This window comes from Rhizophagus irregularis, chromosome 13 (assembly GCF_026210795.1).
Source record: "Rhizophagus irregularis chromosome 13, complete sequence".
Taxonomy (NCBI): Eukaryota; Fungi; Glomeromycota; class Glomeromycetes; order Glomerales; family Glomeraceae; genus Rhizophagus; species Rhizophagus irregularis.
In genome coordinates, this window is record NC_089441.1 from 3,913,887 (window position 1) to 3,935,308 (window position 21,422).

The following is a 21,422-nucleotide window of genomic DNA, read 5'->3' on the forward strand; positions in this document are numbered from 1 at the left end:
AATTGTGTAACGTCATCATGGCATGATACCCCCTCCCCAATTTAGGAAATGATGTCATTTCTGGCCCTCCCCTTAGCAGTAGACAAGATTTCAGAAAGACGTTCGTTCGACAAACTTGAAATTGATCGACGAGTTTCTAATGTAGGAACTTGGGACAAAAATACTTTATAATATTCTTGTTTAACGAAAAAATCGCACTTACGGCACCCAGCTTTCGCAAGTTGCGTACTCGTGATTTCTTCATTAAATAACCTTCGTAATCGATCACATCCTACCCTATTCCTTTGTTCCATTTTGTCGCCAATTTTAAGCACAGACCGCATGAACTGAATAACCCAAGATTTTGTAGTTTTTATATTATTATTAGGGTCAGTTCTTAATTTTTCTCCAAGTTTAAATAGATCATCATAAATTTGGACCAAGGACACCAAATGTAATAAATTAAAAGACTCAGCGGCTATAACAAAATTTTCACATTGTAATTCTTGCCTTCGCCATTGATCGATTTGATCTTTAGCGGATTTCTCATCAACGATTTTGACTTGGTCATCTTTCAGCATTTCATTTAAGTCATTGGATATATCTGATACTTTTAATTCTTCAGAAGCAATGAGTTCGCCATTAAATGATGAATCTGCTAACAAAATATCGTGAAGTTTCTTTCCCTTTTTGAATAATAACAATTGGGTAGAATTTAATAATTTGGCTTTATCATCGTCGTCGTCATCATCATCTGAGAAATTACGTTTTCGTACAACGGATTTTGATAACGACACAGATGTTGATGCTTCTAATTCTTCTGATTCCTCCATTTCTGAAGCTAGTGCTTGTGATTCTGCTGATTCTGCTGATTCCTCCACTGCCATTTCTGAAGGTACTTGTGATTCTGCCACACTTGATTCCGCTGATTTCGCCAATGTCATTTCTGGAGGTACCTCCGCCGATGACTTCATTTCTGAAGTTGGTACCCGTGGTTCTATAGATACTATCACTTCTCTAGTTGGCACTTGTGTTGCTAATTTTACTTTAGATGTTATTGATCTTGTTGGTGGTTTCATCGATGTTTCAACTTCCGTGGTTGATGCTCGTGCTGATCTTAGAAGCTTACTTTGTATTGTGAAGGTGGGTTAAATTCATTAATTTCGCTGTTGCCAGATTCATCCCTAGTAGAACTTGAATTTGCAGCTTCAGTAGGTTGAAAATTGTTATCCTCATCATCATTAGCAGTACCTAGAAAATTTAGATATAAATATTATAAGAAAAATATAATAATCAAGAACAATTTCAGAATTTGATAAATTTAACTTACAGAAGCTACTAATTTTTGCGATCCATTCATCAATGTCATCATAATAATTCTTCATTGTGTTCCAGCTGCGGTACGCAGGTAAGGTTGTACTGGCCCACATTATGTCAGAAATAGAAACATCATTTTTTATGTGATCTTGTCCGCCAAATTTTTTGATACGGCGTATATTAATTCGACCAAATTTTTGTTTCGGTGTCAGAAGTAGAAAGATTATTTATGGATAAATCACTGTTTAACACACGGGCAAGTTCTGAATCGTTGGGTTTAAGATATAATGACGAGCTGGGAGAGGATTCTAGGCACGTGTGTTCGGGTGTTGAATATTGTAACAATTCTCTTAATGATTCGTTCACGCTACCAGTTGTACCAGATGTAGTTGAACGTGTATTTTCTGGCTATTATTAGAAAATATATAAATAAACAAATAAAATATAAACAAAATTAAGATATAAATATTAAAATTCATTCACATATTTACCTGTAAATGAATTACTTCGTATCTACCTTTATATAATTCATATAGCGATTTGTAGCGTTCAAGTTCAGCCAAATTACCCTAAAAAGTAATGAATTTTGTTCAGAAATGAAATCATTTGTTCTAAAATAAAATGGTTCTGATACCAAGAGAAAAAAGTGGTCCAGAAACGAAAAGTGGACAAAATTGTCCAGAAACGGAAATTCAAGGGAAAAAAGTGGAACAAAAAAAAATGGACAAAATTGTCCAGAAACGAGAAAAAGGTAGAATAGAAAAAAGTGGACAAAATTGTCCAGAAACGAGAAAAAGGTAGAACAAAAAAAAAGTGGACAAAATTGTCCAGAAACGAGACAAAAAAAGTGGACAAAATTGTCCAGAAACGAAAATTCAAGGGAAAAAGGTGGACTGAAAAAAAAAATTATAAGCGAAATCAAAATCATTTAAAAAGGGCCTTATGGAATACCTTATTGATGAATGTAAAATCTAAAGCCGATTCTTGCAAGTCAAAATAAACGCGTCCCTCATTCTTTTTGAAAGATAATCTTACTTTATTATCTTGGTCAAAATTACATGATTCAATTTTTTTATTAAACTTAGTCCAAATAATTGACAGTGCTAACGAAATTAATTCTTCGTCTTCAGGCAATAGCTCAACTTTTTTTCCACGAAACTTTAAATTAAGAGCCGAAGAAGGTGTTTTTGACATTTTAATAATAAATTGTTGAAAAAAGTAAATAGAAAACGAAGAATTTAGATACAATTGTTTTGATGTTTTGATGCATTATAAATTGATTATATTATAATAGAGTGAGTAATAATACTAAATTTGATGATTCGATATAAATATATAGATTGAGTAATGATCGTGATACAGTATTTAATTGGCTAATTTGCAGATTTTTTACGGATTTGCGGATAATTGTGGTTTGCGGATTTGCGGATATTTGGACTTCTGAAATCCGCAAATCCGCAATATTGCAGATCCGCAATTAATCTGCAATTGCCCAATTACGGCACCATCCTTACACCAGGTGCTCCACTTCTGAAAAGATACGGAGGTATCGAATCCCGTGACTAAAATTTCAGCCAGCCAAAATAGCTATAGGAAGAAAGGCGCAGAAAATATCGTACAATTGATAGCTGATGGCATTAAGGATGATGCCCAATCGAGTGACAAAGCTATTCCTTGTGATGTGATTTCAATTGAGAATCTCAATCAAAATTCATCTACAGATTCATTGCTTTCTCTAGCGCAATTATTCAATAAAGCGGATGATGCTGAATATGGCGCAATTCGTGCTAATCAGGAAGAGATTTTGCGCTGGTATTATTATGGAAAAGAATTTTTAACCCAGATTAATGTGATTGTACAAGATGGAAAAGGCAAAATAGGCGAAAAAAAGGCAAAGGGAATAATCTATGATAAAATATTGGAACACCTATCCATATTGTGAAAGCAACGATCTGAAAAGACAGGATTGCGTCTCCCAGAAATCTCCCGTAAAAACTTACAAAGGAAAACTCAGAAAGCTGTGAAGATATATAAATTATTTGAAAAGGTAGGCGTGGATAATATTAAGTATATTACGACATATAGTGCAAACTCTATTTCTGAGTTGACTAATGATAAAGTTCAAGATATTATAGATAATTTCTCCAAGCATAATGATAACGATAACAGTGATGTGGAAGAAGTATCAAGTCACATGACTGAGATTTCAGCCAGGGCCCAGCCAAAATCATGTAAACAAAAATCCTGAAACCAGTGAAAGAATTATAAATGCTCCACTGGCTTTAGAATCAACTGAGGTTAATACATCGGCAAATGTATTATCTGCACCTCAATCTCATCCACCAATTCCTAGGACTAAGCCAACTTATGACCAACCCTATTTTCGCAACAAGGTATTGGGTCAATATCCTAATCTATATAGAGAATGTAGTTGTGAAAATTTCGATTATTATGGGATTACTGATGAGACATCATGCGGGGACTACATCTGCCCATTATGCAAATTAGGTCATGATGATGAAGAAATAGAAGGTGAGTATAAAGCCGGATCTTACTTTATTAAATGTGAACAGCATGAAATTGAGATAACTGCATAGTCCAGAATCCAGATGATTAGACAGCTTTCTATCTGAAAAAATTTTTAATCTTTTTTTCGAATTGATGACCTGAGAAAGAAAAAGGGATTTAAATTGTTTGCAATCATATAAAAAGGAAAATGACTGAGTCTGATAAAATACTAACCGCCGAATATCTGGATTGGCATATCAAATTAGTTGGATTACCAAGTATTTTGACAGATAAGATTCATTCCAAATTATACAAAAGATATAAAAAACAAACTGGAAATGAGCCATGGCAACTAACAGAAGTACATGAATCGGAAGTTATAAATTCGAAGCCAGAAAAAGGGTCTATAACTTTTGAAGTCAGACCCGATCCAGAATTAATTATTAAATCTGTCTTAGAGCACTTCCCATACTTGAAATTCCGAAATAGTTTTAGAGGTATTGATAATTATAATTTTGCATTACCTCAGCCGTGGAACTCGCCATGCCCTATTTGTGATGGAAAACATGGGAATTATGGATTACATGGCGCATGGTATGGAACAGAATATTGTCTTACTTGCTTCACTTCAAGCAATAAATTCAAATTCGCAATTGTAGCCACATGATGATATTGTTGCATGGCAAATGGCAGATCAATAGTAAAGATATTATTCCGCAGTATGAACAAAAATATGTATTTTTTTTATTTACAATCAATAAAGTTAAGACACATTAAGTGCAATATATTTACATGTCAATATCTAGTATGTGTTGAGGAGAGTGTGGGATTGTGTTTTTATGCTAATATTTCTCAATCAGTTTTTCATCCGTGGATCGATACTTGCAGTATCATTTAAAAAACGTCACCATGTATCACGGGAACAAGTTATTAGTTATTACCACTATATAATTTATTCTTGAAACTTCCCGCATATACTCAAACTTTTACATGCATTAATAATAAAAAAGATCTTCTTGTTGATCCAGGGACACGATCCCAGTGTCTATTATAATTTTAAGGAGTTATCCGTTGATCTGATTTTCATGATGAATCATAATAACGTAATTTCTCTAAAGATTTATTCCAAAGATCGATCCTTAAACCCACTACAAATCTTATAAAAAGGTAAAGCTTTATTTAGTGAATCCTTTTATCCGCCTTGTGCAAGTAAAGCAAAAAAAGGATCAAAACAAATATTCAACTTACCACTATTAACCTCAACAATATCGACAATCAATCAAACAAGTATATTCCGCAAAGTAATAGTGAAATTAGTTTGTTTGATTTCTTGGCTTGATTCTAGAAAATCGCCATCACGATGCTAATCATTTTTCCCGGCTCTATAGATGCTCAAAGATAAAGCGCTTTTCTTTGATATTCGCCAAGAAAATCGTGATCATTGTCATGTGTCTAATCTGCGCAGTATTAATTTCAGTCACCAGATTTTCGTCACATGCTGAGATACAGTGCGCAGACGCGAATAAAATTTTCTGGCAATGGCATCCAAATTCTTGATGCTTGGCGCAGTATTGTTCTAGTGATAAAAAAACTGAAACACCTTTATTATAACGCATAAAGTAACTTTCTTGAATATGAGGCGGAATGGAATGTTGTGAAAATGAAGTACAACGGTAAGTGTGAATCAGAAGCCTCAACTTGGTTTATTTCTTTTAACCTGTTGCTAATCTCAGAGAATTCTTCATACAGTTTCGAAATTATTTCATCTCGAAGTTCTCTTGCAGGAAATAATCTATTATATAGTCTGTGTGGGTGGGAGTGATATAGATAGACGAAAATTCTGTAGATATGTGTGAGAAAATTTATTACTAAAATCTAGTGTAGAAAAAGAATATAAGGATGAGAATCTTGTAGTTAGAAATATTAGCAATAGAAACAAGTTATCTGTAGATATTTTTCAAAAAAATTTGAGAGAACAAAGAAATAAATGTGATGCTGGGACTCGCATTAAATGGCCTAGGATCCGCGTACTCCCTCCCTCTTTGATAGCATCGTACATTTCATTCGCTTCTCCAAGATTCGTTATTTATGCGGGTGCATCGGAAAAATAAAAAAGCTTGTAATTTATTCAAATTGTTCTGATATTGTAGAGTAATAATAAATATGATTCCTAATACTTTACATCAGATTTCTATACCGTAACTCTGCTTCCAACAAAGGTGATCGAGCGCACAATGCACACTCTTGGCAACTTATCATGAACCACAACCTTAGTTATGGGATAACCGAAGTTCTTCAGAATGATAAATTAGCGCATTGTCTTCTATCAACGCAAATCAACAACAGGTGTCACCCCGAGGGAATAACCGAAGTTTTTGACCAACCCTGCAGTGAATTACGTTATAGGGTTAAGAAATCTTTTGCTATAATATTCAATAAGAACAAATCAAAAAACCATTAGTACAAGGCGATCGGCAAGATAACTCTGCTTAACGAAACACTTACAAGACATCAAAAGAAAACTTGCATTTCCATGCGCGCGCTCACAGTATAACTCTTGACAACCAAGCGCGAGCCACAACCTTAATTATGGGATAACCGAAGTTCCTCTGAGCGATTAGTAGCTATACTGTCTTCTGTGAGAGGATCTAGTTACAAACAGGCCTCATAACGGAGAAAGGCCTCTGTTCTACAAAGATAAAAGTAAGTTAAGTTATATGGTGCGGCGCATCTATACTCATCAAATGAAAATTGGGTATTTTTAAACTTCAATAACTCATTAAAATTTTATGTTAAACTGAAAAAGTAAACTGATACAATTATAGATTAAAGGATTCTCTTTCATTCTATCGGATTTAATTTCCTCTAACTTTTATAGATTAAAAGTTATTAGCTTTTTAAGTTGGAGTATTTTTTATATAAGTCTATGTAAAATAGTGAAATTTCGGAATCAATTTTCCACGTGATTACGATTTGAGCCAATCAGGTAAATCTAATTTAATAAATCACGCAATGATCAATGGGGATGTTACCAAATAAGGCTAAACTATTACTTAATTTGGTAAAGATCGGCCTAAAATAAATTTTTGGACTGTTGATGAGTATAGATGCGCCGCACCATACGCGCGAAATATAAATAACACAGTCACCTGCCACGAGTTCTGTGTAACATATCACATAATATATATCAATACGTCGAACTACACGTCGATACTCGATAGTCGACGCGTCTTTCTGTAGGTAGCAATGTCTGTCCTAACGACAAAAATGACGAATTCGATTTCTCCAAAAGTGAATTTTTTTATCAGGGAGGAAAAGTGCACGCCGGTGGAATTTTTTAAGAAATTTAATTACACAGCAAAGAGCAAGGGTGTCTCGGATTGGTGCTCCTCGCTCAGTGCAAGCCTCGCACTTAGCAATGATGAAAAACTAGTCGAACTTGAACAAAAGTACAATAATGGTCATTACACGAGAGCAATCGATGATTATTTTCTATCGAAACAATCTTCTTGCGTTCTCAATAAGGAGAAGGTTTGTCAAACATGTTATGATGTGTCGTATCCAAGATTTGTATATCTTAAATTTTTTCATATTTTACCAGGCTTCTATCGATAAGACATTAACCAAAAGAACAAGCAAAGCAATCCGAAGTCGCATAGAAGATCTCCTTCCGGAGGAAACTGGCTCGAAGAAACCTCGCCTCATGGAGTCACAACAGAATGATGATAGTTCGATATTAATGTCAGCGGACCCGAAAATAAAACAAGAGTTTCCTGGTTCGTGTTCATCAACATCTGGTCCGTCTCCCAAACCTCATCTTGAAGAAGGTAATAAAATATTTAGTTTTTGCGACATTTCTGAGAGGAATCTAATTCGTATATTATAGATATCGAGTCCAAATATTACGATGCTGGAAAACGTCATAAAATTCTATATTCATGGAAAGATTCCATTGATAATATTGATATTAGAGACGCTTCGAAAAAGGATGTGAGTACACGATGCGGTCAATGCTTCGTTGCATACCATATATTAACTAAAATGATTACGCGCTTTTTCAGTGGATTTTCGAAAATCACAATCTCTCCAACGATTTTCGAAATTTTCAACAAAAAACAATTAAACAAGTCAAGGAAAATTCGTATTTATGTTATAAAAAAGATATTCATAAAATTCTGTGTGGATGTTTCAAGTGAGGAATTCGCCAGCCACTAGTCCTCACTAAGCACTTCACTTTACTAATTCTTACTAACTTCGGCATTGATAATACTACTGCTATCACTACTAACTACTTTCTCAATCCATGGTATGATTTTATCCATCGAAGTCTTGGAGTTTTTTGATGGTGATAGAAGCTGGCTAATGTGCCAGGACTAAGAAGGTGAAAGTATTTCATATACTTCGGGTAGAAAAAAAAAGCACTGGAGCACCTCCGCTGACTGTTCGACGAGGGTCATCGGTATATTGTGCAGTTGTGCGAGAGAGCGATTTTCTTTTTTTCTTCCCCGGTCAAAAATGGCAGTGAATTCGACTAATACATTTCGATCTCATGGATACATGAGTCGCAAAAGAGATCAGTTTGATCCCGCTAAAAAAGAAATAAGGCGCAGAATAGACGTCACAAACTACCTATCACGTGCAATGAATCACGGACTACACGTAACGCAGACGGATATATCTCTTGGCAGGGTTTATTAATGGATTATCTAAAAATAGATAATAGCACGCGATCATATAATATACTGAAGCTTTATTATAACAAATATTACGAGGCAATAAAATTATTTTTTGATACATGACGAAGATAAGTTATACCGTCTAATTTTACCCTCTTTTCTTGCGCGCGACGTTTCTTAGTCGCGGTTTTTCATTAACAGATACTATCCTTTCAACAACCCACCATCACTTCTAAAAATTCTCTGCGGCCTGTTCTGTAATACTGTACGTTATTTTTATCCCATCCAATAAATACCAGGTCGATCTTTCCCATTTAGTCCAATAATGATGTATAAAATTATCATTATTTTCTCTTAAAATTGAACAATTTATATTCTTTTTTTTCTTAAAATTGATCAATCAATTACTCTTTTTTTTCTCTTAAAATTGATCAAAGATGTCTCGTGCACGTACTTCAGGCGATATTTGGTGGGCAAGGATTTTTGATAGGCTTGACGAGTTTTTACATAACTATCCGAAATTACCAAAAAACTCGGTAACAGAGAGCAGGTAACTGTATGAGAGTATTTTTTTATTACTTAAGTACCATTTAATGTTGACTTTGTATGGAATGCAGTTTGCCTCTCCACATTGGCTCTAAAGTAACGATCAATAATTATAACACCTTCCTTCACAATTACGGGTCAAGTGGATACAAATTCCGGTTTCAATTAAACAGTGACAATACAACTGGCGAAGTGTATATAATTGATATGGCCTCACACGTGCATGAGCGTATTACTACCTTACTTCAAGATTACTTCAAAGTCCCAAATAATGGCGTTTTTATTAATCCCCCAATATTAGTCGATGGTCAAGTTCGTGAGTGAATATATTCTATTTTGCTTCTTTTATTGAATTTTCAATATTCTCATAATCTTTTCATATAGTTCACTATGTGCCTCGTGGAAATGGGGTTGAAGTAGCTCCTGATGCTTGTGTAAGTCCAGGTGTGGCATTTGTTCCAAAACCTACCGCTTCCACCGTAATACCTCGTCCTCCCGGTAATACATGTGTATGTTGAGTTTGATGTGTATTATTGTATTATTGTTTTTATGTGATTTTCATTATTATGATTCATATAGGGAAATCCACATGCACGGATAATGTGTGAGGTAGCTGTAGGCCAAAGTGTTGGTGAATTGGGACGAAAGTGCCTATCTTGGATGCGAGAGCCATATGTCCGTGCTGTCATTAGCATCAAGATTTTAGAACCAAGACTAAATATGCAAGAACCTACAACCGGTTATTATTACAGAACAATGACGGTATATATTATTTATTGTTCAATACAAAGTTAAGCATGTAGTTTCTTATCTGATTAGTTTGTTTTTTAATTATTAGGCCAAACTTTACCGTCAAGGAATGCTAGTACAACGTTGGGATTTTGGGAATATTAAAAAACATTCACGTGATCCAGTCAACGATCCTCCCGGTTGCAATGCGCCAAACTTGGCAGCTTATCAAATAACTTTACCTATAAGCGAAGTATTCTGGGATCCACCGTATCCTATCCCACCTGGATATACTCCAGCAATTCCCCCAAACGTAGTTGGTATTAATTTTGTTATTGACTTGTACCAGATTCAACGAGTCGCCTTACAAGCTCAAACACCCTGAAATGGGTAAATACAAATTAATTAATAAATAAAGTTTATTCCTGCATCTAATCTTATTGCTAAAGTAGTATATCGTAAAAATGAAATAGGATTGTCCGTTTTTATTTTCAGAAATTTTTTTTATTGCCTTAGGGTGATATTATGCAGTAAATAAGAGTAAAAGTTACTTACAGAAACGTTTTATTAATACCATAACAGCGTGATGATACACAAGAAAAATAAATACAAATGATCGGGTTTTAGCAGATGGTTGCGAACCACATGATTTTATAACCAAAGTGGCGGTAAGCATAGATAATTAAAAGATATTCGAACCATAAAAATACGGTGACATATTTATAATAAAAGAATTATTTTATTGCGAAAATGAGACAAATTCTTTATTAATATATAAAAAAAATCATTTTTATATTATTCAATATTGTTATTTAGGAAAGATCTTTGTAAAATATGATATCATATTGGGTGTTTTGAAATGCTGAAAAACTTCCGAAGCTTCTGCTGTTAAAGTAAGAAAAGAACTTTGAAAATTAATAAAAGGAGGTAAATTAAAATAATATAAAACTTCTTTAGCTGGAATGTGACCAACTAATCTCCCTCCTGTCTCACATGCATTTGTCCATAGACTATTATAAACATTCAAATAAATATTAACCGAAAGATAAGACAAGTGATCCAAAAATTCAACAATCTTTGTTCATCCAAGCATGTCGTTCACCTCGCTTTTCATACATAGAAATAATTTGAGCAATGCAAAGTTTTTTGTCAGAGTAAATAATTAAGTATCCATTTAAGATTAAGGGATGGAGATTAGATACATTTGCATCAATAATATTATGTACTTGCAAAAAAATATAAATAAATAAATAAATAAATTATATTAAGTAGAAAGATAATTATAAAATATACAAATTTACAGTGCTAATAGCAAATATTTACTATTAGTTCCAGAAGCTATTGGAATAGTTGCAAGTCTTTTACATCCTTCCCAACGATCTTTTCGTCTATTTACGTGATTTTCTTGAATAGAATTATTTGTAAATTCACTAATTAACCGGTTAGCATTATTATTAAGATTGAGTAAACTAGTTGTACTGGTTTGTTTTTTTGGAATGCTGTGAGAAAGCATCATGATTTTTTCGAATATTAATTAAGATTTTAGGACATAAAAATCCTTCAAGTGTAAAAAGTTGATCAAAATTTTCAAATTGGTTTTGAGGAACTGATTTCTGATTAAGAATATATTGCAAATCAGGAAAATTCATTGATAAGGGATTTGTTGTTTCGTTTTCATCTGCAAATTCTGTATTATTATCAGATTCATCTAATAAGAGTCAAGAAATCTCAAATGCAGCAGTCCCAATAACATCCTCAGATTTAATTCGTGATTCATCTTGTTCTTGTTCTAATGTGAAATAGTATTTAGAAGTATTTAATAAAGTTTAAACTAGCAAATTAATTTTATACTGGTTAAGTTTTGATTTTGATTTTCATCAATTATTTCTGGGATGTTTGTATCATCTGAAGAAAATTCAACACGAGCAACAAGTTGTTGAATAGAAACTGAATTGTAATTATTAATTTCAAAATAATTTGCCAATGCAATTGCTTCATTATATCCAACACGGATTGCTTCTTTAATGTCATCATCAGATGGCCAAGTGCGTAAACATTCAATAATTTCATGAGGAAGAGAAGTCCCATCAATATCAAATACATAACTTAAAAATATTTAGGAAGGGTGAATTTTTATTAATTATTATTTAATAAGCATAATTAATTTTTATTACCTGCAGCTGATATTCAGTCTCTTGATGTATCAATTAATCCAGCACGTGAAATTTTATCTCAATACATACCATATTTTTGAATTTTATAAAATTCATAAAAATTAAAATCTGCAATTACTTGACATGATATACCAAAAATATGCTCAAGTGCCTCAATTCCATGTTCCTACAAAAATAAAGGATATTTAGGATAGTAATCCTGATGAACAAAAATCAGCATTATCAAAGATTCTGCCATACTAAGGGCGTGCCAGAAATCACGTGATTATGTTCAATTAGAGACCTCATTTGACCAGTGGTATTCATCCATCCGATTAAAATTGTATAATTTTTTAAATAAAAGTATGTTCCAAAGTCCAAACCCATTTCTTATGTTTACGAATTTTTCTTGGTATTGTTTATTTTAAAGTTCAAGTACCAGTCAATTAACTGAAATTAAGTGGATAATCAGTGATTAAATAATACTGCCATACTGCAAATCATATCATTAAATTTATTTAATTCGATTTTTGTTCTTGTTCTCTCGTTCACTCTGATTTTATTTTTTATTTTATAGTTTTATTTATTTTATTTATAAATTTTCTTTATTTAACACATTGAGATGCAAAGATTGGAGATAAATCGCTATCTAAAAAAAATATTTATTCGACTTTTAGTATATTGCATGCTGAGAAATATTTATCTCATCAAGTCCACATTCCTTTTTAGACAACAAAGATTGTTATACAACATAATCCTGGCCCTATTTCCTAATGGGATCATTCCGTTCACCTTCTGAGTACCCCCTTTTTTACGACTTTTCTACTATTTATTATTATTCACTTTATGAACTACCAATTTGATTCCCTCCTTTAAATATCTTCTGTTACTCCAACTCTACCTCCTGCCTAATAGTGTCACCTACTTACTACATTAGTTAAAAGTTGACGGGAGATGTAAAATACGATATGAGATTAAGAATTTTCCACCTTTTCCTCTCTCTTCTGGGATCGGTTCTCCTTCGCTCTTACTTTTCGTCCTTACTGTTGATTAATCTTAGTATACCTGCCGAGTTTAATATGATGAACATTCATACCACAATTGGTGTTCTGCTTAACAGATTTTAAATTAGGGTACTAGGAGTAGTTTATTTTAGATATCTTATATATTGATCGTGAAACTTTACGTTGATTTATTTTCTTTTTTTTTGTATTTTTGTTTTTGTATTTTTGTTTTTCTTATATAGCAAACACATTTACAATTCCATAATAAAGTAAGCAGATAAAGCTAATATATACGTAAGAAAATATAAATGAGAAATAGAAATCATTAATAAAACTTTTAATAGCGTTCCCTAATGGCCTCAGACTGATGCTATTCACCACTTGTTAGACATCATCGGGTACTAATATCTACTCAAATATAAAATAATGAAAATGAATAAAAACCAAGTCAGTTTCGAAAACTTTAAACTGAAAAAAAAAAACTTGTAATTAGCAGTTTTTTTTCTGGTACTTGTTTCAAGTTGTAACAATTCCCATTTCAGGGTATTTGAGCTTGTAAGGCGACTCGTTGAATCCGGTACAAGTCAACTACAAAATTGGTACCAACTATGTTTAAGGGAATTGCTGGAGTATATCCAGGTGGGATAGGATACGGTGGATCCCAGAATACTTCGCTTATAGGTATAGTTATTTGATAAGCTGCCAAGTTTGGCGCATTGCAACCGGGAGGATCGTTGACTGGATCACGTGAATGTTTTTTAATATTCCCAAAATCCCAACTTTGTATTGCCATTCCTTGACGGTAAAGTTTGGCCTAATATTTAAATAACAAACTAATCAGATAAGAAGCTACATGCTTAACTTTGTATTGAACAATAAATAATATATACCGTCATTGCTCTGTAATAATAACCGGTTGTGGGTTCTCGCATGTTTAGTATTGGTTCTAAGATCTTGATGCTAATGACAGCGCGGACGTATGGCTCTCGTATCCAAGATGAGCACTTTCGTCCCAATTCACCAACACTTTGGCCTACAGCTACCTCACACATTATCCGTGCATGTGGATTTCCCTGTATGAATCATAATAATGAAAATCACATAAAAAACAATAATACAATAATACACATCAAACTCAACATACACATGTATCACCAGGGGGAAGAGGTATTACAGTGGAAACGGCAGGTTTTGGAACAAATGCCACATTTGGACGTACACAAGCATCAGGAGCTGTTTCAACCCTAGTTCCACCAGGCACATAGTGAACTATATGAAAAGACTATGAGAATATTGAAAATTCAATAAAAGAAGCAAAATAGAATATATTCACTTACGAACTTGACCAGTGACTATTATTGGGGGATCATCAACAACGCCATTATTAGGAACTTTAAAAAATTCTTGAAGTCGAATAATAATATCCTCATGCGCGGTTGAGGTCATACCAATTATATACACTTCGCCAGTTGTATTGTCACTGTTTAAAATAAACCGAAACTTGTATCCACTTGATCCGTAATGGTGAAGGAAGGTGTTATAATTTCTGATCGTTACTTTAGAACCAATGTGGAGAGGCAAACTGCATTCCATACAAAGTCAACATTAAGTGGTACTTAAATAATAAAGAAATACTCTCATACACTTACTTGTTTTCTGTTATCGAGTTTTTTGGTAATTTCGGGTAGTTATGTAAAAACTCGTCAAGCCTATCAAAAATCCTTGCCCACCAAATATCGTCAGAAGTACGTGCACGAGACATCTTTAAGAATAATTTATTGATAAATTCGAAGAGAAAAAAGAGAGTAATTGATTGATCAATTTAAGAAAAAAAAAGAATATAAATTGATCAATTTTTAAGAGAAATAATGATAATTTATACATCATTATTTGACTAAATGGGAAAGATCGACCTGGTATTTATTGGATGGGATAAAAATAACGTACATTATTATATATCCTTATAGTATTTTTTTATATATATAATAAATGAATACTGTTTAAATCATAATAAAATTTCTATAAATTAACTCGTGACTGATTTAATAGTGTGATCGTGAGAGTCTATATAATAAAACACTTATTGTATAGGTCTTTAGGCAATACTTTGATCTCAGCCATTTGATCGGTCATAGTACAAATTCGTGGCACAATCTGAGCCAATCAAATGGCCTCAATCGAAAACAGCACTAAATACTATACAATAAGTATATAGTATTACAGAACAGGCCGCACCGCCGCAGAGAATTTTTAGAAGTGATGGTGGGTTGTTGAAAGGATAGGTATCTGTTAATGAAAAACCGCGACTAAGAAACGTCGCGCGCATGAAAAAGAGAGTAAAATTAGGCGGTATAACTTATTTTCATCATGTACCAAACAATAATTTTATTGCCTCGTAATATTCGTAATAATAAAGCTTCAGTATATAAAATTTTTAATTATTTCCGTTAGTGATCGGATTTTTAATTTTTAAGTTAATAATCTTACTTAATAATTTATTAATAAATGCTTATTAATTGGTCCGTGATTTTTTTTATTTAATCTATGTAAATTATCATATATTAATTATTAAGTAGTTTAATAATTATTAAAAATGATGATTGGCTGAAGATCATATGAACCGATAATCAAGTTTCTGAATTTTAATCGCATATTCACAGTTATGGATAATATACACCATATGGGTCACTTCAGTTATATCACCTGCGAAACCAGTTTAACTATTATACATGTCACATTGTCGCAACTGTATCGTTCTTATACGATCAGGTGCAACAGGGGCAAATGTATCGTTCTTCTACCACCAGGTGCTATTTTCATGTACCATCAAAAATATGCAAGTTTATGCACCCCTGTGATACACTTTCTTGACCAAAAATGTGATGAAAATTCATGTGACATGTGTGATATGAAATACTTTATAAATTTTTTTTTTTAACGATTTTTTTTTTAAACGAAAATATAACTATGCAAGTTTAATTACACTATAGTTATTTATTTCTTTATTATGTTTGAAATTACAAAAGTTAGGGTAAGTTATTTCTATCTTTAATATTTGGTAAATTATTGTTATTTGAAATAGAGTTAATGGAAGAAAATGTGTTGAAGGATGGCGAATTTAACATACTAAGCTGTTCATAAATTTGTAAATTTGTAGGAAATGCATTAGAAGGATCGGGTTGTTGATTACTGGCGGAAAAATATGTATATGAGTTATACAAGGGTTGTGAAATGCTAGGAGGAGGGGGTATAAGTAATTCATTTGTGGGAAAATACACATTAGAATTAGTAGAAAAATTAGAACTTTCATAATATAATCTATTAGCGTCATAATGGGGTAAAAATTGTTGAGTTTCTGTAAAGTTAGCTTCTGTGAAGTTATGGGCGAGTTTTTTAACTTCTTCTTTAGTCTGAACTTTTTCCTTAATAGAATAGAATATAATTTAATGTAAGTAATAAGATATTATAATAATAGATGTAAATATTTAAATAATAAAATTATACTTTTGCTGTGCGAATGGTTTTTCTTATTCTTTTTGTACTTCTTTTTTCTGAAGAAGCAAACAAAGTTTCATTATGAGAGTTTGTCTGATTCTTTGCTTGAAGAATTCGTGATGGTTTACGCGGCTTTGCTACAGCTTTTGGAGGCGCTCCCTTATTAGAAACATTGTGTTTATTCAATTCTGATGGTCTAAAGGGATCTGAATTTCGCTCGGAAGTATTATTTTTCGGTAAAAAGATTGATCCACCTAATTTTAATGAAATATTTTAAATATTTAGGAATTAAAACTAAGATTTTTAAAATAAATTGTATACTACCTTGTAAATGATAAAGCCTAACTATCTCATTATATGCTGTATCAGTATCTCCTTCATATATTAATCTATTTTTGTTTTCTGCAAAAATTACTCTTTCTTTACTTTTAAAATAAGAAACTAAACTTTCTTTTGTTTGTTGGATGAATAATGTTTTATCCAAATCATGCTGATTAGCATTATTAAAAAGACGACATGCTTACAAACATCTCGGAATGGCCCATTCCAAATGAAATCATAACAAAGCATACATTCACCCGTTAAAATGTTTGCCAAATAGAATCCTTCTCTATGCATAACATTATCAAAATGTTTTTTTTCTAGTTTGTTAAATAAAGGTTTTAGATTATTTATCGCTTCACTATCCAATTCAACAAATTTTCCATTAAATGGAGATTCTAATATTTGCGAATTATCGGATTTTCGAATATAGAAATAATTGGCATTATTTGAAGGCTCAACTAATCCTAATAGAAAATAAAGTCTTCCATGGTTAAGTCTTCGAAGCTTATCAGATGATAGTTTTTTTGGACAATTTTGCTTTAAGTAATATATTATTAGAATTAAATTAAAGTTATAACATAATTATAAATATAAATATACAATAATATGCGCTTACTACTTCAATTGATTTCATGTCAAATAATGTTGCTAAACCCGCTTCAAATTGAAATTGCCCAGTATTTTCGGTTAAATTTTCTCTCTTTAATTTTATTCCATATAGACGCTCTACAAAGTGTACAACAGTTTGAATTCCAGTATAATTTGCTTCTATTGTTCTGTTTAACCTTTCTGTAAAATTATTTGTAGTCATTACACATTCAAAATTTTGTAAAATACGTCCAGCATCAATAAAAGATATTCTCCACTCATCACATAACCAATTTTGGTCTAAATCTGTTATTAATTTTTGTTTAATATTATCTGATAATTTTAATGAATTAACAAAATCATGATAAAGTAAACCAAGCTCCTTAGATTCTTCTTCAGTTCTACTTCGACCAATAACTTTAAATGCTAATGCTAAAGGATATCTTTATTAAATATTAAATTAGTATTAATTGAGAATTATTAATTAAATATAACAATGATGGTATTAAATTAAATTTATTACCGTAATGACCATGGTATATTTAATTGATTAAAGTTTTCTCCAATAGTCTGCATAATATGGAACCAACACAGTATACTTCCATGTAAAACATTAGTTATAGCAATTTTTGATGGCCTGTGCTTATCAATCATAACTAAAGGATTCCAAGTAAAAGAATTGCATTCTCTTATTCTTTCAAATCCTTTTCCATTTGATAAATCCATATAGCTCCATTTATGTTCACAACCATCTTGATTACATGGAATATTTTTTTTTACTGCAGATATGGATAATTTTATCGTCCATTGGTTTTCCCTATTGCTTAATCCTATATAAAAAAAAACAATATAAATTAAAGATCTAATAATAATTAATTATTTTATAAATATATTTACCAAAAGCAAGTGGTGTTCCAGAACCAGAATTGTTTTCAATAACAAAAACTAATATTGGAGCTCTATCATTGTTTAAATCATGTTTAGAATCCATTCCAATACATGTTTGGCCAAATTCTTTACCATTCCGTAATCAAAATTCATTAGATAATGTAAGTTGATAATAATGCTTCTCTTCTTCTGAATGTGACAAATCAGGTTGTTGGTAAAATAAAACATATCCCTTTGGTTTTAAGATTTCTATGACTAAATAATGCAAAATAGTCCAAGGACCAGCATTTTCCTTTAATCTTCGATCATCACGCATCAAATATGCTCTAAGTTTTTCATCACTGCAAATTTGCCATTGATTTTTTAATGCTTCTTTAAGTTCACTCTCTTCTGCTCCATTAAAAGGTGCCAACAGCTTTGATTTAACAGAATTAGCTGAACGATGATCTGATCTATGGCTAATTATAATATTATCTCTAACTTGTCGTGATAGATTCAATCTAGAGATATTTGAATTATGCGCTGTAATGATATTTGCCGGTAAATGAGTTCCAGTTATTTTAATTTATAAGGGTTTTTCTTTGTTTAGCCATGAAAGTTTTGATTCAGAAATAACACGAACTTTACATAAATGCATGTCACAATAATTCTTTATATTATTATTAAGAGAATAGTTTTCACATGTTTCTTTACATTCACCAATTCCCCCATATTCATGTTGACAACTATTCCCTTCTCCTGAACAAAACATAATCCAAGACCAACATGATTTATCCTTTATTTCTCCTGCTTCATATTCAATTATGCTTTTAGAATAAGTTACTATGCTAGATGGAAAGTCTTTGGTCGAATGGAAGGACTTGAAGCATCGTTTATATATGAAATTAATCATTTCTACATCAATTCCGTTGTGGTTCACTTACTTAAAGCATACCCATGTCTTCAAATTTGAAAACAGCATACTGTTCACCTTTAGCGCATAATTTCAAAGGTATATCTATTAATAATCCTGCTTTTACTAATAATAATCCAGAGTAGGTTGTATTTTGGATCAATAAGTTTGATCGTTCTTACATTAGTAGAACTGTCTATAAAGACAGCAAAAATAAGAAGATTTATATACAACATTATCAAATAGAACAATAAACTGAAAAAGCTTTGCTGAAATTGTGTAAGGGTTGTATTCTTAATAACAATCAACCTGAAGATTGCAAGTTTATCATACCGCAAAAAGACATTATTTTAATACTGTACAATTCGATAAAACATTCATCAACTGCTCCTCAAACAACACGTAATCTTAAGGATTTTTATCAACAAGCAAAATTTTTAATCACCAATTGTACACAATAATATTATTACAAAATAATATCTAGAATTTTCAAATTCGCGTAATGATTTGTTAAATATTCAGAAAGATTTGATCAATACAACTGATCCCATTTATTACACAGTTGGTTCGCTTATAGATATAGACAAGAAATCTTGCTTCATGAGTTTTGAATTTGCGCAAGCTTATGATTCCTCATCAAAAGTAGTTTTTACTTCATGTTGCCAACATTGGCCATCTTCTTATCGTGCTGAATCCTTTGCTATTTTAACGGCATTGATTGTGTCTCCACCTCACTATATATACTGATAGTCAAAATGTTATTGATACTTGGCTTCATTTTACTTCATCGAATCATTTGTCACATATACGTACTATTTTTAAACAACAAAATAATTTGTACGTTTAGAATCAAAAATAATAAATTAATAAATAACAATAATAATTATAATTTAACAAATTATACATTCTAATAGTAAAGTTTTTAATAAAGTATATTAAAAATAAAAAGCCTCAGATATAGTGATAAGAATGCTATTAACCCATGATGGTAATCCGATAGTTATGCACCAGAGAATTAGCGTGTGATTATTTTGAATAAATTACATCATTATTTATCGCAGATTGCTTATTGGAAAGGTCTAAAAGGGGATATGATTACTGATTTCAAGAAAAAGACTTCTGATTCAATAGATTGGCGTAATTAATATTTCCTCATTAAGTAAAAGCGATTTCAAACTGTTTAAACTGTTTGCAATACCTGAGAGAATATAAAAGAACTAAAAAAAAAGAGAAAAATCCTTGGATTTAATCCCTCAAGATTACTAAAGAATTTAGTTTCAGAGGTTTTAATCCCACCCCTTCTACGCGAATTTCGTTCAGAGCTAGAAAGGTAAGAAAAAAATTTTACGGAATTCTTTGGTTTTCGTTAACTCACTTTTATATATAAATGTGGATAATTTGACTAAAAAAATATTTTAAAAATTTATTTCCCTTCACATATAAGGCTTTGAGACGTCATTTGCTAGAAATTGCCAAATGATTTTGTAAATTACATTATCGTTGGCAATCGCTTGGAATATAGGAATATGAAGGTTTGTTTAACAAAGATGGACCGTTTAAAACTATCTTTTTACTTATTTGCTAAAAATTATTTACTTTTGTCTGGCAGTATATTCCAATATTCCGCGATGGTACATATATATACCTTAGAGTATGTATTTATACCACATCAATATTAAAAATGCAAAATGCATATTTAATATACCCACGTCATTAAAGATGCAAAATGCATCTTTAATATACAAAAAAAAAAAATCAAATTAAAAAATTTATATTAAAAATAACTTAAACGACGGCGTTAGTTATTTAAAAAAAAAATTATTAGCTTATTAGCTTAGCTCTTTGAAATTAAAATTAAATAAAATTCATTTTTCTTACGTACGTAACAAATAAAAATTTTACTTAGTTTTTTATTCATGTTTTACTTTGATAATTCAATAAATTACAATAAACGTATATGATAAATAAAATTTAACATCTGCAAACCGGTTTCCTAAAAAAATTGTTGAAAGTCATCATAAATCTTTGTAATTATCTAATTATAAAATGTAATGAATTTGATACTTTGAATGTTCTGTTACTTCTTGAATGGGCTGGCGTAGCATTTCAAATCTACGAAATTACAAAATAAACGCCTAAAATAAAACCTAATAACAGAACGGTGTATCGATTATTTGCATAAAGAGAGGTAATGGAACTTTAGCGGCTGAATGAATATCAGAAGCCGCAATTTATGTATCTAAATATAAAATATTTATCTGATCTGGGGGTTCTGTTGCGTTCAATTTTTACTTCGCTATAGTTACTATGCATTTAATTATGT

The 21,422-nt window shown here is 31.6% G+C and overlaps 10 protein-coding genes across 11 annotated transcripts; 3 read left to right on the plus strand and 7 right to left on the minus strand.

Moving 5' to 3' along the window:
* Positions 1-41: 41 nt before the first annotated feature.
* Positions 42-1,058, minus strand: OCT59_005473 (uncharacterized protein; the record flags this gene model as incomplete). Its single annotated transcript, XM_066138382.1, has 1 exon — positions 42-1,058. One exon carries the CDS (start codon positions 1,056-1,058, stop codon positions 42-44), a length of 1,017 nt encoding a protein of 338 aa, XP_065997522.1.
* A 38-nt stretch (positions 1,059-1,096) lies between these two features.
* OCT59_005474 (uncharacterized protein) lies at positions 1,097-1,409 on the minus strand (the record flags this gene model as incomplete). The annotated part of the gene is made up of 2 exons (XM_066138383.1): positions 1,097-1,230; positions 1,310-1,409. 2 exons carry the CDS (start codon positions 1,407-1,409, stop codon positions 1,097-1,099), a joined length of 234 nt encoding a protein of 77 aa, XP_065997523.1.
* Positions 1,410-1,476: 67 nt separating this feature from the next.
* OCT59_005475 (uncharacterized protein) lies at positions 1,477-2,490 on the minus strand (the record flags this gene model as incomplete). Of its 2 annotated transcripts, XM_066138385.1 has the most annotated exons (3): positions 1,477-1,704; positions 1,788-1,865; positions 2,248-2,490. In XM_066138385.1, 3 exons carry the CDS (start codon positions 2,488-2,490, stop codon positions 1,477-1,479), a joined length of 549 nt encoding a protein of 182 aa, XP_065997525.1. The 2 variants fall into 2 exon arrangements, with proteins under 2 accessions (XP_065997525.1, XP_065997524.1); XM_066138384.1 differs by lacking the exons at positions 1,477-1,704; positions 1,788-1,865 and having other exon boundaries at positions 2,221-2,490.
* A 959-nt stretch (positions 2,491-3,449) lies between these two features.
* Positions 3,450-3,893, plus strand: OCT59_005476 (uncharacterized protein; the record flags this gene model as incomplete). Its single annotated transcript, XM_066138386.1, has 2 exons — positions 3,450-3,478; positions 3,551-3,893. 2 exons carry the CDS (start codon positions 3,450-3,452, stop codon positions 3,891-3,893), a joined length of 372 nt encoding a protein of 123 aa, XP_065997526.1.
* A 119-nt stretch (positions 3,894-4,012) lies between these two features.
* On the plus strand, positions 4,013-4,471 carry OCT59_005477 (uncharacterized protein; the record flags this gene model as incomplete). The annotated part of the gene is made up of 1 exon (XM_025328859.2): positions 4,013-4,471. The coding sequence occupies one exon, from the start codon at positions 4,013-4,015 to the stop codon at positions 4,469-4,471; it is 459 nt and encodes a 152-aa protein (XP_025164850.2).
* A 2,600-nt stretch (positions 4,472-7,071) lies between these two features.
* OCT59_005478 (uncharacterized protein) lies at positions 7,072-10,184 on the plus strand (the record flags this gene model as incomplete). The annotated part of the gene is made up of 10 exons (XM_025322978.2): positions 7,072-7,335; positions 7,406-7,631; positions 7,691-7,794; positions 7,866-7,996; positions 8,682-8,745; positions 8,918-9,030; positions 9,098-9,342; positions 9,411-9,535; positions 9,606-9,788; positions 9,865-10,184. 10 exons carry the CDS (start codon positions 7,072-7,074, stop codon positions 10,138-10,140), a joined length of 1,731 nt encoding a protein of 576 aa, XP_025164848.2. The 3' UTR covers positions 10,141-10,184.
* An 868-nt stretch (positions 10,185-11,052) lies between these two features.
* On the minus strand, positions 11,053-11,268 carry OCT59_005479 (uncharacterized protein; the record flags this gene model as incomplete). Its single annotated transcript, XM_066138387.1, has 1 exon — positions 11,053-11,268. The coding sequence occupies one exon, from the start codon at positions 11,266-11,268 to the stop codon at positions 11,053-11,055; it is 216 nt and encodes a 71-aa protein (XP_065997527.1).
* Positions 11,269-11,473: 205 nt separating this feature from the next.
* Positions 11,474-12,295, minus strand: OCT59_005480 (uncharacterized protein; the record flags this gene model as incomplete). Its single annotated transcript, XM_066138388.1, has 4 exons — positions 11,474-11,544; positions 11,607-11,860; positions 11,995-12,095; positions 12,170-12,295. The coding sequence occupies 4 exons, from the start codon at positions 12,293-12,295 to the stop codon at positions 11,474-11,476; spliced, it is 552 nt and encodes a 183-aa protein (XP_065997528.1).
* Positions 12,296-13,148: 853 nt separating this feature from the next.
* Positions 13,149-14,758, minus strand: OCT59_005481 (uncharacterized protein). Its single transcript, XM_025322977.2, has 5 exons — positions 14,562-14,758; positions 14,250-14,494; positions 14,057-14,181; positions 13,803-13,985; positions 13,149-13,726 (listed from the first exon to the last, which is right to left on the minus strand). Exons 1-5 carry the CDS (start codon positions 14,672-14,674, stop codon positions 13,451-13,453), a joined length of 942 nt encoding a protein of 313 aa, XP_025164846.1. The 5' UTR covers positions 14,675-14,758; the 3' UTR covers positions 13,149-13,450.
* Positions 14,759-18,349: 3,591 nt separating this feature from the next.
* On the minus strand, positions 18,350-19,168 carry OCT59_005482 (uncharacterized protein; the record flags this gene model as incomplete). The annotated part of the gene is made up of 3 exons (XM_066138390.1): positions 18,350-18,729; positions 18,901-19,066; positions 19,142-19,168. The coding sequence occupies 3 exons, from the start codon at positions 19,166-19,168 to the stop codon at positions 18,350-18,352; spliced, it is 573 nt and encodes a 190-aa protein (XP_065997529.1).
* Between the last annotated feature and the right edge of the window lie 2,254 nt (positions 19,169-21,422).